The following is a 16,598-nucleotide window of genomic DNA, read 5'->3' as shown; positions in this document are numbered from 1 at the left end:
AGTAAATACAGCTCCTGGGAGAAAAACAGAAAATGTATATCATCATAGCCCCCAGCATGAACTCTTTCTATGGCTTTGTGAGGGTTTAAGATATATTACAATATTATTCTTTTTTACATCAGGCATTATTATTACTAATAATTACTGTGTTTCCACAGTAAAAAAGTTTTGACTGTGAGAAATTTTAGGTTTTTTGGATCCCATTCAGCAAAAGATAAAAATAAATTAAATAAACACTGGTATAAGAAAGGAATGTGTCACTTACCTTAGAGTTTTGTGCATCATGAGCTTAATTTACAAAGACAAATTGTTTTTCTCTAAGTTCATTTTTAATTATTTATATTTCAGAAAGAAAAATATTTTTCTGTAAATGAATGTATTATTTATTTGTTTTATAAAGCTATAAAATGAAATTAGGAAAATGCATAATCTGATATTTTATTAATATTATTTTAAATATCATACTTTATAATTTTGTGCTGATGCAAAAAGAGAATTAAGATTTCAGAAATGGTTATTGTCCAAAGAACTATTTAATTTAAATACTTCTATTTTTGCTGACATTTTCCTGGTTTTCATTTAGTAATACTATATGATCTAAAAATATATAAGACAATATTGATAATTATTTTCACCACTACTTTTAATCTATTAATTGCAATCTGTAAATACAGATTTGTAACATCTATATTATTACACAATATTAATTCTACTGAATTCTATTGATTTCTTAAATTTTAAATTTATACATATTACTCAATTTTTAATAAAAGGAATGAAGACATGAAATGAAACGTGATTTTTTTTTTTAGCTTTTCCTTGACAAGATTTTGATAGAGCATATCAGTGTCTAAAACGTGACATTTCTGACAGCAAATCTCCTTCCAACTTCTGCATAAAATGTCAGAATCACTTTTGTGTCTTGCTAATTTCCCTGAAATATGCATATCAATTACACATCTTGGCTCGTGATACATATGTTTCTAAGATGTGCAGTTCATGGGTTATCATTGAAATGGTAATAGGCAACTGTTCAAAAAAAAAAAAAACCCAAAAACAACAACAACAAAAAAAAAAGAAAAAAAAAAGACAACTTTATTTAGCTTAGCTGTGAATCATCTAAATATATTCCTATAAAGCACTGTGGGACTAAATGTGCAAATATGCATTTGAGTATTCATCTTTTTTTTTCTTTTATGAGTGTGAACATTAGAATGCAAAGTATTTATTTGCATGTGTATGTTATTGTGTGAGTCTTGAGAAACAATAACCCCTGCAAGTTGACAGCTGATTCTAAAGGCAATATATAATTAGTCAAAAGATGTTTGGTCATAGTTGAGAGTGGCTGCGTATGAGTGGCAGCTGTGCAAGTGAGCAATAGGTAAGTGCGTCTTAAATGTTAAAACGCTGTTTGCCGAATCTGTTGATATAGCACTGTTTTGATGCAGCTCTGTGTGTATTCAAACAATGCATTCCAAACAACTTAGGTTTAAAAGAACGTGTGTCATATTTTGGACAATTAAGATCACAATTCAAGAAAACTGTTTTTCTGCTTCATTTCCTCTTTCATAACTGATCTGACTTAATGTTTTGTAGATATTGCTGACAATGAATGAAAACTGCTATGTGGTTTTCATCTGGTGTTTATATCCCTCAAATTCAACAGTCTGAAATGGTTTTCAAACAAAATGTCATTCACCATCTTCGAATAAACAATAAACTAATTGTGAATAAGTTTATAGATAATAAATCTAAACATCTAAAGCTTCCAATTGAATGAGATTTTTAATCAAAGGCTAATATTCAATAATAAATTACATTTAAGGGCTAGATTATAATTTATATGGAGCACTGCAGCAATATACTGGACTAACATACTAAAACACAATATAATGTATTTTTGCTATCACTTCTCAAAAATATGGGAACTCATGTCCTTATTCATCTTCAGCATCAGCATTGTGCAGGTTCACCACCCTTGGAGTTTGAAGACAGAAGAGAAAGACACAAGAGACAACAGAAAGAGTGTGTGTGTGTGGAGCTGGATGGAGGATCTATAAAAGGCCTAAGTCTTCACCCGCTGGAGAACAGCTGTTAGATTGTTGGAGTGGGGAGGCCAGATTTTGGTTGTGTGATTGTGGTTAAGTGTGAATGTGTGTCTGTGCTTGTTTAAATGTGTGTGTCAGTCACAATCTGGCTTAGGCCAGACTGTGGTCCCATGCCCTGAGCCCACTCACTGGCAGCCCAGCTTTGCATTAAACAGTGTTTCTTCCGCGTGACTTGGTGACAATACTGTGGTTTCAGCTTTCGATGGCCCCTATAAGGGGCCCACCGCCTCACCCTGGGGGCCAGTCAGCCACCCACACTGGTGTCACTTGGGACCCTGATTAGCACCTCACCTGGCCCTCTGAGGAGCTGGCGTCATCCCCCATGAGCTCGTTGCGCACCTCATCACTGTAGGCAATGCGTGACCTTTTCTGCAGGGGGAGGAGAATGAGAAAGAAGAAGAGAAGGGAGAAACAGAGCAGAGAAAAAAAGAGAAAACAAGTGGGGAAATATGGCTTAGTACTGTTGTCGATACAAAAACACAACAGGCATTCCTTAAGCACGAGAGCCCCCTAATGGAACTTGGTGACAAACTGAGTCATACACATGCAGGTGATGTGTAAGTGTACGGGTGTCTGTGTGTGTGTAACCCGACAACACATGTACTGACAACAAGTACGTCTTGGTTTGTGCCATGCCTCCTTCCAAAGTGATCTACTGTACCTAGTGCACTTGTGCCCCCAGAAGTGGTGGCAAGGAGCCCTCCCCCCTTCACACACACACACACACACACACACACACACACCCCTTCCCCATTTAAACAAATACTAGTTGAGGGATAAAAAAAAAAACTCATCTCGTGTGGATGGAGAGGCTGTGGAACAGGGGGACAGGGGAGAGGGCCTGGGAGATGTATTATAAGGAAGTATCACTTGTCAGCACTAAATCTTTTCTGGGGGCTGTCATTGCTGTCATCCCAGTGCAGTGGCAGGCTCTGTGATAACACCAATGCTGAGACTCAGACAGGGAATAATTCATCACCCATTGGCGGCCCATCGGATTTGGGGTTGCCTCTCTCCCTCACACACACAAACTCTTGCTCACTCTGTCCCTTTCTCTGTCTCCAGATAGGCTAGAATAAGAGAGGAAAGCCATGTCCAAAAACAAACAAACCAAAAAAAAAAAAAAAAAAAAAAAACCAGCCAAAAAGACAAACACTCACACACACATTTCATACACACTTCAGAGTGTGCCACCTCCGATTGTGGAAGAGTGGGCTGCCATTGTACCGCTTGTTTACAAACGCCCGACCCATGGAAAAACAGCCTGTTGGCATGCCCTCTAAACTAAATACACACCAGCAGCAGACACAGAAAGTGTTTACTAAGCCTCCTTCGCTTTCTCTCCCTACCTTGACAGGGTTTCTAGGTGGGCTGCAGGAGGTGGGCAAAATCAAAGACAAACACCAGCATAGGAATGAAAATATCACTTTTTCTCAACACGAATTCTTTCTATTTTTCTATATATACACTTAGCCCTCAACTCCAAATAAATAAAACAAAGGCAGGGAAACAGTGAAGGAACACCAATTACCTGGTGGGAAATTTTTTTCCTCAAATACAGTATCCTCTCCCACAATTTTTCTATTACCAGCAAAAGTTTGAAGAAGAAATTGCATGAAAAACTTTGATGCTACCTTCCATAAGAAAAGAACAAGCCAAACTTAAAAAAGCCAATTCTAACCTCTGCAGCGATTATATCAAGTTCCTTGATTGAAATAAGTTTGGAACCAATCACAATCGAGCCAGACGTTTTGTTTTATTTTTTTTTTGTTTGTTTGTTTGTCTCTCCTCATAAACTGGAGCACTGAGTGGAAAGTCATGGCTGATGTGATTTGGCTGTTATTATCGTGATGGTGAGGGCCACAGTTCTCTGGAGTAATTATGGACTAGACAGAGGGCCTGATTGACCCAGACCACAAAACCCATTAGATAAAGAGCTCGCCCAAACAATACTCAGCCACAGGGACCTAAGCTAACCACAGATCTCCTACTGTGGGGGAAAGAGAAGATCGGCAGCACGGACTCCAAACACTACACGGCCCCCTCCTAACACGTATTACACAGGAGCACTATGTCTAAATGTGTTATTTAAAATGTTTTGACATTATGCCATTCTTAGCTCAGTTATTTGTGTTTAGGTGTATGCTAATTGTTATAATACTCAATTATATGATAGAAATGGCTAGAAAATTAAAGTAAACATGCCAACCAATCATTCATTATATTTGATTCTTTAAATCCCATGTCAGTTAACTTCCTTAGCACACAATGATGTAAATAAATACCATGCATTTGCTCTCTTTGGAAAGTATGGATGAATTAATGATTTGAGTTTTTACCTTTTGTCTAAATATGCTAAAATTTCTGCAAATAAATAATCAACATTTTTCAAATAGCATTTAAAGTAACTGAATTCAGAGGCTGCAAAATGGGATCATCTAACAAATTTTTATGACGACGACTTTTAACTTCTGTTCTGATGATCTGATGTAAGAATTTTTAAAGCTTTGTATTGTGCAGGAACAAGTGGTCACTATGTTTCTGTCAGGATTTTTAACAGGAATATCATGTTTTAGTAAAACCAGAAAGTATCAATCTGTACACTTGTACACAAAGCACAAACACACACACATTTTGCCAAGAAAACACCCACACATTCCATTTAAGTTGGGTTACATCTTAAAGAGCTGCAGTGCAACTTAGAGGGAAAGACAACTTCACCAGTAATTGAGACAAGGGAGCCTAGAAGAAGATTTGAATGTAAGGCTTATGTTGTCTGCAAATCATATGAAGGGCTTTTTTGGAAATTCTGAATAGCTGTTTGTTACTCATGAATGTATGAAACCTGCAATGAAAACATTGTGGATGACAAATAAAGTATAAATAATGGAAAATTTCACTGAAATGAAAGTGTTGCTGCTCCTTCCACTGTAAAGTATATACTCCACTTTTTTAGTTCGTGCTCTGGAAAACAACTGATTGCTGTGTGATGACTTAAATCCCATGTGATGTAAAACCTAAACAGCTGTGCAAAACTCCCTGCTTAATCCTGTAACAGATTTTGATGATAACTTGTTAAGCATGTTAAGCTAAAAAATTATTAAGCGACAACAGGATCACTCTTGAGGTCAAGAAAACATATACCAGATACCTGTTCTATAGTAAAATATTCTATTCTATAAAGAAAATGCACTGAAACAGTCACATACTAGTTAGCGTATATAAAGACTGAGCTCTGCATCTTAAGATGAAACAAACTAATCAGGCACTGTAATCTAAAAAAGAATGAGCGCTTTCAGAAGATACCTTATTGCTCAGAAAAAAAAAAAGTTTTTTTTTTTTTTTTTCCATCCTTTTGAAAGGTCTGTCTTTTGTCACTTTTTTAATCTTGGGTGAGAATTTGCTTCTATTCCCGGAAGCACACAAGAAAAGTACAAAGGTACATCTTAACTTTATGCAAAGTGGCCTGCCTTTAAAACTCTACACATCCTATCAGATGTGGCTGTTGTGCTGGTGTTCTGTCAAAAACGCACATTTTACCTCTGTTGACATGGATAGCAGACCAAAAAAATGTTTCTCCTTTACCCATCAAAATATAATTACATATGCATGCATAGCAATTCATATCAGATATGCTAATCAGTTTAATATAATCCTCTGAGCTGCAAATGATAATTATTTAATTATAACAAATACTAGGATTCATCCTCGTGCAGTTTCTTTCTAGTATAAGAGAATGCATGCGTTTATATTTTCTAAAAACCTGAATTCTAAGTAAATCTTACTGGCATGCATTTGCAGAAGATGTTTTAATTATTGTAAAATATTGATTATTTAAAGCAGTTAACAATCGGAGTCTTTATAATGTAATAGTCCCCGAATTCTAAACAACCAAAAAAATTATAAATATTACAGTAATTAAAATCAAATAAATTGAGAGTCATGTACACATTTCAGTGCCCTGCAACTCTCCTCCTAGCTGTTAGCCCAGTGCAACGAGTGACACAAGGACAAGCACAAATAATTGTGGTGCCTGGAAAGCTGAAAAATGTAAACAGTTCATTAGATGGGAAATAAAAGGCATAAAAATACCCAGGGGCAGAGTGTAATGAGGGGCCCTGAAGTTCTTCTGCAGATGCTTTTTCCCTCCACTTTCCGAAGCCTTTCCTTTTTGCTGTGCACACATGGCTGGTGGCATAGCATGAAGAATAATTAGCCATATTCAATTTACAATTCTACGTTCTATTACAGGCTTTTTCACGAGGAGGAGAGCGACTGGGCATTTCCACATTTAGAATGAGGCTCTTATGTCCACTTTCATGTACTTGTTTGAAACTGGCATTCAACTTTTTTCCCCCTGTCACAGTTGCTCTGTGAATGTATAAACATTTTGAAACCACCATATTAAAAAATTGTAGTAACAGGTGCACATACAATGCACACAAATACAATGTTGCTAAATATCTTGTGAAAAATAAACAGTCAGCAATGAATTGACAATAAAGTGGGCCAGTAAAATGCATCTGTGTTCACAATAATGTGTGCTAAACTCAAAGGTTATCTGTATTGCTTCCTTTCCTCCCCCTGCTGTGATATTTTCCCAGGTGTTATGTGGACCAGTGCCAGCAGGCCCCATTCTGGTCCCCCCTCCGACAAGTGGGGGCAGAGGTGGACTGATGCGGCATAGTGTTAAAAGGAAGCTGAGACCTTTAAGCAGGCACAAGTATCACAACAGCATCTTAAATAATGCATCTCCACTCGGCAGGGGTTTAACACACATATGCATGCATGCAGCCAGCACAAAGCAAAACACACACACACACAAATTGTTGTCTAGCATCTTCTGCTGTCCTTTAAAACAAACAAATTAGGAGAGGTTGTTCAATTAAGTAAGAGCTCTTTTTTTTTAATGCATTTGATATATTATCAAAAGACAAAGACAAGCAGCTACAATTGGGATTGTCACAGGAGGGTGTCATTTGTGCCTTTGTTTTACTGTGGTCTTTGGTGACATAGAATCCTCCACTTCTGTCAGTTGTGTGTGTCAGTGTAAGTGCATGCATGTGCACGAGGGCTACTGTATGTATGATGGAGGCTTCTAGGAGCCTTTGCATCCCGGGGAAACCTCCTTCAGAGAACGTACCAGCCTAACATACGTGAGCGGTAGCCCAGTGTGTGTGTTCTCTCCCCTAATAGAACTGCAGCAGTGGTAGAGAAACAGAAGCCTTAGATAACAGCATGGGGCCTCTCATTAGCTCACAGGTTGGTGCTTTGGTGGCTTCTACGCACACAGCATTGTGTTCCACTTCCATGAAAAACCTGAGGGAGTCTCACCGAAGCAGTTGTCAGAAACATAAATAAAGGTGAATGATCAACCAAGAGAAGGTAATAAATGAGCTTGCGACATATATTTACAGGTATGTTGTGTAGAGACATTTGGGGGGGATGGGGGGTCTCTTTATTAGATTAATTCAATAAAAGAATACACCTCTAAACTTCTATTCTTACATTGCATCACTTAGCCTTTTTTTTTTTTATTTAAATAACAGGTCACAAGTAAACAGGGTTTAATCTCTGGGTGGAAATATATATATATATATATATATATATATATATATATATATCTCTTCCAGTAGTACAGTACAATTTTCTGATAGGGGCCTTACATGCTTGTACCTCTGTGATACCAGTGGTGTATTTCCCTGTCAAAGTCATTTCTATTGCTAAGTACAGGAGAGATCAGTCAATAAGCCTAACGACTATACCCAGAAAGCAAGAGGAGAAAAAAGGTGGGGGGGACTGCAAGTGAACTCCAAACAAAAGAGCAAATTCAAGGAGGTCTTTGATTGAAGAAGCGCCATATATTTTTTGAAGGCAGAGGGATCATCTCTCAGTGGTTATTTCTTTAAGGCATAAGGGCCCGATTAAACCCAATATTAAAATATGGATGTGCTTCTAATGAAAAATCAAAGGCCCCTTTTCCCCTCTCACACACCCATCCTTCCATCTCTTTCCCTCCTTCTCTCGTGTTCTGTGAGGTCCTCTATGGTCGTGTAGGAGGGGACAGAACGAAAGACAGTATGAAAGTATGAAAATAAAAAGGAAGAAAGAAAACAGGGAGCAAGAGAAAATGGGGAAAGAGGAAGGGTTATAAAGATGAGGGACCTAGGTGCTAGTGGTGCAAAACAGAGACAGACAGCACTGGTTGGAGGAATAAATCAATAGAGCAGAGCCGTCGGGGAGGCGGGCAGCCAGGGCAAAGAGAGAGGAGAGGAGAGGGGAAACTAGCACAGGGGCCCGGGCTCCGATCACAACGCTGGCTTCTGGCGTGCAGTGGGGAATAAAGTGGGCCTCCCTGGGTCAGCACCAGAGAAAAAGGTGAGATTAGACGAAAAGTGGAAGAGGGATTTTCACAGAGTGAAGCTGGGAGGGTAGGGAGAGGTGGGTGATGGAGGATGACGAGCAGAGAGAGTGTGTGTGAAGGGAGGGTGTTAGGAGATGTGCATTGCAGGATACCTGGCAAGCCAGGGACCAACCAGCCCATTAGCCTGTGGCTACCTACATATGGTTCACTGAACTCTCTGCTGAGAAGAGCTTCTCTCCTATCAGTCTTCCTGTCTTTTTTAAAGAAAGAAATACCTTCACTTTTAACCCTTTCTATGCTTTGGAAAGAAGCTCACTCCTGACCTCGGTTTATGATTCATTTTTGTTTGATGTCTATTCTTGGAGTGTTATCTAAAATTGAAAAATGTAATAAAAAAAAAAAAAACCTAGACACAAAGGGAGAAGAGTCGGGACTGCTGAGCATGTGCGAGTATGTGTCCATCAGTGGACATGCACAGAGAAGACTCTCCTTCAGTGCTTTGCTATTTCTTGTAATGTGACCATTGTTGGTGCTGAATAGCTATTCCATTAGCATAACAATACACCAGCACACATGGGGACTTAGCCAGATCATTATCTCTATATATTTATGTATACTTTGTTATTTCACTAGCTAGAACACATTCAAATGCTGATGAGGCCAGTTAGGCCCCTTCCAAAGCCCTTCCAACATGTGCCCTCCTGAACTTCCCAATGCACTTACCAGTTTCCTGGGAGTCTGCAAGTTTTGTACTGGAATTTTACAACACCTTTTTTTTTTTTTGAATTATCAGAAACCGAGAGGAGCGTTTGCTTAAATGTCTTAAACACTTAAGCACACAAAAACAAATAGGGAAATGAAAGACCATATAAGAATTAAACACAGCAGTTAATAATAAACAAAGCAATAATTTCCTGTTCATTTTCTATAATAAAAACTTAGAAAATATAAAAGACAAATTGCTATTGTGTTAATTGTTTTGCTACTGGGACTATTTGGGCACTTCGTTGGAGCACTGAGCAGAGAATGTTATGTGAAGCAGATCATTTCTGAATAAAAATGTACAAAGACAAAAATATACAAAAGCTTGACAATGCAGAACAAACAAGTGCTCTATGGTGATGATGAAAACAACACTAAAGAGTTTAGTCTCACTGCAGGAGTAGGCTGATACTCTAATGGTGGCCAACCTCTGGGATAATTGATAAAAAAAAGAAAAAACTTATTTTATCTTCTACAATGTAATTCTGATCAAGACCACAGCCACATTCCACTGCAGGCTTAAAAAAAAACCCAAGGAAAAAAATGGGGCAAAATTGTTGGTTGCTGAGAGCAAAAACATTTTCCCTTTTCTTTTTGCGACATTGCCTCATTAGAAACACTTAGGATGAGAGGAAGAAACTAAGTTTAATTGTGTGTGTGTGTGAGAAACAGTGTGAGCTGGGGTTAAAACGTGTAAACATGCAGCTTTAACTACGAAGAAACACCAGTAAAGATGTGATGTAAAAAGTTCTTCCTCTATTTACCTCTTTCCTCACTCTCTGACTGAGGCTTACTTATTAAAAAGCAAATGCCACTGCCTAAAATACAGAGGAAAAACACAGACCCAATGATTCATAATATATTTCATAAATACTTCATGAATCCTTTCACCATACTTAAGCCAGTCTGGCAAAAAAACATTGTCACCTATTCTAGTACCCGCTTGTCAGCACATCACTGGGGAGTGGGTGTCACATGTCACTTCTGGTTTATACTACTGCGTGGGACAGGCTCAGTGCACGGAAAACGGGGGTAGGACAGAAAGAAGAACAGAAGGAAAAGTGAAGGGGAGGTGGAAAGGGGAGTAAAAAGAGTGAGCAGGGGGAGGAGGAGGGAGAGGGTGTTATCATATCATCGCCCCATGTCTTTATATTTTCCCCCTTATTATCTGTGGCCCCCACTCACTCCAGTCACTCAATCACACAAGCCCTAAGGACAGCGAGGGGACCTGGGAGGGCCTTCGCTTCATGGAAGACTCAGCCAGACAAGCGTCTGAAAGCTATACTGATCGCTGTCAGTGTGTGTGAAACTACAGCGACTTTGGAGGGGCCAGGAGAGATAAGCAAGAGAGGAAATGATCGCGTGGAAGGATAACGGCCGAATTTGCACACTGCCAAACAAAAACTGTGCTCCAGGCATAATGCAGATACCCAATCCATACAGACAAGTGTTAACATAAAGAGACAGAGAAGGAGTAGTGGGGGTGATCTGCTTACAAATTACAGGTTGTGTGAGTTCTGTTAGGCGACCACTGACAAGAACATCATATTAGTGACTGTAAAACTTATATTCATGACAGCGAAGCAAATTACAGCAAGATTTATTCCCAGTTCCTCTGTCTAACATTCATCATAGCACTTTCTCATCTTTTAAATGGTTGTAACTTTATTATGATATGTAGTTGAAATCAACATAATGCCAATGTGAAAATGTTCTCCTTTTCCTGAATGGTCTCCTCTCTGACTTTCTTCTGAGTAGCTGCTATTGAAATACCCTTTTGCAGTATAGTAGCAAATTAAGGCCCTATTAATGAAATATTTACTTTACACTACTGTCATGCTGTTCAAGTCATGGGGCAGCCACACACAGCCAAAAATGGGCATATTTAGCTTCATTCCATCAGAAAATTAGCTACATTATCCAAATATCCAGCAATGTTGTAGTGCAGCTGGTTCACAAATCAATCTAATGATTTAGACACATTAAATAATCAAAAATGCATACGAGTAAATATATGAACGAATAAACCAACAAGCTGTATGTTATTTGTGCATGTGTAGTGATAATCAAACAAGGAACTGCTGGACAACATTATTTGTCCTTCTTGTGACACTGTCCTTCAACCCCTATTTGACCCACTGCTGCCACAACACTTTCAAGCCCTCATAAAATGTTTCAGCATGAGTGACAAAAATACTAATCCACAAATGAGTCCCGTCTTCATGTCCATAAAGAAGACATGGAAAAGCCTCCAATGGCACAAATCCACAAAGGGCTTGAGGAAGACACACTGTGCACAACAACTTCCAAATGAAAGCAATGATTCATAAGTAGAGAAGAAGATCTATTTGTTTACATCTTAAATCTTAAATCAGCACACAGGAAATACAGGGGGAAAATCCCTGTCAATTGAGGAAGTCCTTTTATAATGTGGTTATGAGTGATTAGACTTTGGTGTCATTGATTGGATGTTAAGCAACAAATAATAAAAAGACTCAATCTGCCTTCACTCCTCAGTGTTTAATAAGAACAAGTAAGCCAAGGCAACCTAAGGCGATTTAAAGTGCCCAACATCCAACTAATGTTGGTCTGTCATTTTGTTATTTGCAGGAGTCACCATAATGAGAACAGGGGGCAAAAAACAAGAACCCTTCAAGATGGATTACAAGAAACAAAAAATTTATAATGACAACTAGTGTTGTTGGTGTAGGAAGTACAGTAGTCCTAAAATCTCCCATGAAAACCTAAATCATAATGTAATTATCAGCATCTGGTTTCAAAATAAGGACATTTATAGTTTTAAAGCTTCTTATAACAAGTACACAACTTGCTTGTATATGACTTTGCGGACTCTTTTTTAGGTTGCTAACTGTGTCAGGCATGAGTTTATGAACACTAGCAGCTAAATTTGTACGGTCTCTTCAACCTTGACTTGTCCATGACCACTAAAACTTCAAACTTAACATTTGCACAATAAATAACTGAGTACTCTTCATCATCTTTATCTATTTGGCTTGGTTATATCTAGGGGACACTATCCAAATACATTGTGGGGTATAAATATCCTTTGAGTGAATAACAGTTAAAACTACTGTGAACTGTAACCCAAGGGAGAAAGCATTCAAAACTATATTTCATTTGGCATTTATTAAAGATGATGAACTGATCACGGAGGACCTTCAGTGTGAAGGCAACAATTAGCTAAGTGATTGAAAACGCAAAAAAGGTGGCTTATAGAATACTTCTCATAACACTTAGCACTGGCAACTCAAACATTGAACAGAGCTGTGTGTGGTAAAGTTATTCATCTGTTCTTCTATATCAAGTCAATACATACTTATAAAAAGAGACCAAATACAAATCTTAAGATACAATAATTTCCCTTGGCCTCACCTGAGGTATATTCCTATTTGATACACATCAAATATGATTGTTAACTGATCTTATTTGTATTTCCACATTTCAGTAACATCATTTGTTTGCATTCACAAGCACTCCCTAAAATGACCAAAGTACATACGTACATTAAATAAAGCACTGAGTGTTTTCCCCATTTGAAAGCTGTCATTTTAAGTTACCTCTAGAACCACTCAAGATGCTGATGTATCCGGGTAAACAAAAGAGAAATAAAAAATGAAATCTGCACCAACAGCTTTCTCATTCCATTCTATTCACCTTGGTGTACCTAGCAAATAAACTGTTCAATATTTCAAGGTTGGCTGACTCTTTAGAAATGCATTAATTATCTCCCTGGGAAGTCGCTAGAAGGCATTCCATCTAAAGGTTTTTATTAAAAGAAAAGGTAGTCCAGACATCCTACTTGACCGTGACTGTTCCTCCAAATAATACCCCGATAGACAATTAGGAGGGGATAGTTGTACCCTTGTGACAGTTGGGCTCAAGAATTAATATCAAAAAAGCACAAGCTGAAACAATTATTGCTAAATCCATATTGCAGTAAATAGAAACGGGAATGAGTAACAAACTTAAGAAAATCATTCAATCCGAATTTCAAACATTAATAAATAGACTACTTTTGAAGTTAAGTACAGTCCTTCAGGTGAATCAAAATTGACCACATCACATTTTTCACATCTTGTCATAATTTGTCTGTACTTTGCCAATGTATTTACAAATTTCACATAAAAGCCTGGGTAATGATAAGTATTCAAAAGGAAGATTGATAGTTGGTTATGTATAACATCTTCATGGTCCTTGATGAAACATAGAATATAATGACAAATGAACAATATCTTTTTATTCAAACAGGGCTGATCTAAGGAAATTCCTCTTGCTATGCTGTAAAGCATAAACAGTGACTCTCATGCCATCAACATAACTGCCTAGAACATTTCTGGTATTTAATAAAATATTTAAAGTATTAAAGTTTAAATTAGTAAATTAGTTTGAAGTATTTAATAAGAATTATAATAAAATACAAACCTTTACAATGCTTGAAATCTATGATATGACAATGAACTAGCCTTTATCATTGTCAATGATCTTTTGAAATTTTTAAATTTACCTCCTTAAAAACAACAACAGGAGTGAAATATTAGCAGCATCAATTTATACAAAAAAGAGAAGGCAAAGTTACAGTATGACAAGTGACATAGCAAGGTAAAAAGACATGTTCCTTTCCTAAGGAGGCACATGTTTTGTTTCTTTAAGAACATTACTGAACTAACTTTAAGAACATTACTGGGCAAAGGCAAAATGTATAAAGTTGGAAAGCTACACTGCTATAAGCCACTTTGTATTTCCACCACAAGGACGTTTTGGTAACATTATTTCCAACCTACACAGCCTTTACACAGACTAAAGGATGAGGTCAGGATGGGTAATAAGTAGAAGAACTTATCTTAGCAAGTGCACTCATACATCAGAAAGGCAAAGTAATTGGTGAATGAGCCCAAATTTGTCCTTGTTATGTACTTTAGGTGAAAGTAAATTCTTAGAGCAATACCGCCATCTGCTGCAAAAGGGGATCAATGGCCACACTAGCTGGTGCAAGCAGAAAACACACTGATGACACACAGCAAAAGGCTGCAGGCTCTACTATATGATTTGTGAAGCATGATGAACAGATCAAACAATTGATTAAACACTGTAAGATCAAACATTCCCAAATCCCAAGGAGATGTTATCAAATTCCTTGTTGTCAAATTCCAACCAACATTACAAATCCATAGGTGTTCAATTAACTGTCAAATAAAATAAAGAGAAGCAGCAAAACCCTAATTAAACTAGGGAAAGGCTGCCGCTCATAATGGATTATCTAGTTTCAGTTCTACAATTTCTACAGTTAAAATCTACTTTCACTGAATGTTGGATTAAACCAAAAACCTGCTCCTTCCTCTTAACTGTACATATTTAAAAACAGACCAAACAGCATAAAACCTCATAAAAGGGCAAGAAAGGAGCTGTGATTTGTAAAATACGTATTTACAAAAAAGAAAACACCAACCACATGTTTTCAGGACTGACAATAGTCACCTCTCAACCTCTGAGCCAGTGTTGTCCTTGGTGTTACACATTTACAATTAGCTTGATACTTAATTGGAGTTAAAACTGGTTTGTGTTTAGTGCAATACAGCAGATGTCTCAGGACTACCATCTTCTTAACTGGGATGGACCAAATGTAGGCCTTTGAAGATGGTTAGTCTGTTTACCCTTTAGATTTCATTAAATTAAGCTTATATCAGGCCTCTTATTTGCTTGATCAAAGCCACTCAGAGCTGTGCCATTCTGCTTCCCCCAACTTAACCAACCCCTCTGCATCAAATAGGATTTTCAATGTCTTTTAATTTTTTTCCCCACACACTTACACTTCGTTTTACTTTTTCTCATGTTGGCATCCCGTTTGTCACGGCCTAGCACCTTTTTGACCCCCACTGTCCTTTCTATTATCGCAATGAAGCTGTCAGCAAAGGCAACAAAGTTACATCTCATATATAAACCTCTGGGATGGCCGTTTGATAAGTTGTCTTCCTGGATGAAATGGCTGGGTTACTAAGGCCGACTTGGGTCCTGCCTGGGAAGGAAAAAGAATGAGGTCTCAAGCTGGCACACCAGTGGTAGGAAGACTTCAAACCACGGGTGAACGGGAGGATGAGAGAGCAGGTTAAGGGGGGAGACACCCGTGGGAGGCCAGTAGGAGGTGAGATGGAGGGGAGATTGGGCAGTGAGGGAGTGGAAAGGCCTTGATATCCACGGAAGGCACAACAAAGCTGGAGCTTTTTACATTAAAAAGAAAGGAGATTGCCTTTTTTCCACGAGATGCCTTTCGAAACTGAGTGTCATGTCCCTAGGCCTGCAGGAAGTGAAAGGCTGAGCTTGGCTATAGCATTTGGCACATCTGAGGTACATCTGAGGGGGCTGAAGTTCCTGCCTTCTGAACACTTGCATCAGATTTACAGGAGACCAGATACACTCGACGTTACTCTGTAAGGTGGGTGATCCACATTTACATGTACATTGATCGGACCACACCACTCAGAGGTGTGAACCTAAAAATTACTGTCAAACTGGGCAGTACCAGTTTATTTTTAAGGGACTAGGACTAGTTTGCTCTTCATCTAAGATTGTGGGAATGGATATGTGCAATTTACAGCAAGTTTGTAGTGATTAGGAAAATAAGGATTTAGATGAACAGGATCTATTTAAATGGAACATGTTCTGTTTATGTACTATGGTTTACTTTTATAAAGTAGGTGCAGGAATACTAACTTTTTTCCCACACATTCCCCAAATATGCCCCTAAGACACGCATAAAAATAAAAGTAATGAAAATTAGCACCATTATCAGCCACAGCAGGTGTTAACTGCTTGATGATTAAGCACGGTAAGTGTGGAGGGAAGAAAAGTTAAAGATTAATCGTCAGCCAATTAAATGCCCATGGCGAGGAAAGAGAACTGTCTTGGCATGGAGATCTTGTCTGTGATCTCAGTTTGCACATCTCAGTGGTGTGCTCACAGATCACTAGCACATGGTATCTTCATCCAAATGGGTTGTTTATGCGTGTTTACTTATTTGTTCTGCATAAGGAATAGAGTTGGATGCAGGAGGAAATGTGATATTTTCAATGTAACTCAACACAGATTTTAAAAAGCATATTGTGGCAAATGAAATTAGATATTAAATAGTTATTTAATATGAATTTGAGGAAATACTGTGTAAGTAGGTTTACAGATTGTTTTGTTTGTCAATGTTACATAAAGACATGACTTGTTTGTGATGTTTTATTAGAATGTAGGTATTGATATATAGTTAATTATGACTATGTGAATACATTGCCACTATTTCCTGACAGCTTTATCTACTAATTTAATACCTTATCTCAAAAACGAAAGAGTTTTCTAGA

At 37.9% G+C, this 16,598-nt stretch overlaps 1 protein-coding gene across 5 annotated transcripts in view; it reads right to left on the bottom strand.

Moving 5' to 3' along the window:
* vti1a (vesicle transport through interaction with t-SNAREs 1A) overlaps window positions 1-16,598 on the bottom strand; it is a 111,177-nt gene that overhangs the window by 84,006 nt on the left and 10,573 nt on the right. For 4 of the 5 annotated variants that reach the window (XM_067487327.1, XM_067487325.1, XM_067487329.1 and 1 more), the window contains exon 4: window positions 2,400-2,477. The exons of the other annotated variant lie outside the window; for it this stretch is intronic. In XM_067487327.1, coding sequence (XP_067343428.1) covers window positions 2,400-2,477 — 78 coding nt within the window. The remainder of the gene's footprint in view (window positions 1-2,399; window positions 2,478-16,598) is intronic. 5 annotated transcript variants of the gene reach the window in all.

This window comes from Channa argus, chromosome 20 (genome assembly GCF_033026475.1).
Source record: "Channa argus isolate prfri chromosome 20, Channa argus male v1.0, whole genome shotgun sequence".
NCBI lineage: Eukaryota > Metazoa > Chordata > Actinopteri > Anabantiformes > Channidae > Channa > Channa argus.
The sequence above is the reverse complement of the archived record's forward strand: the minus strand, read 5'-3'. Positions and strand labels throughout refer to the sequence as shown.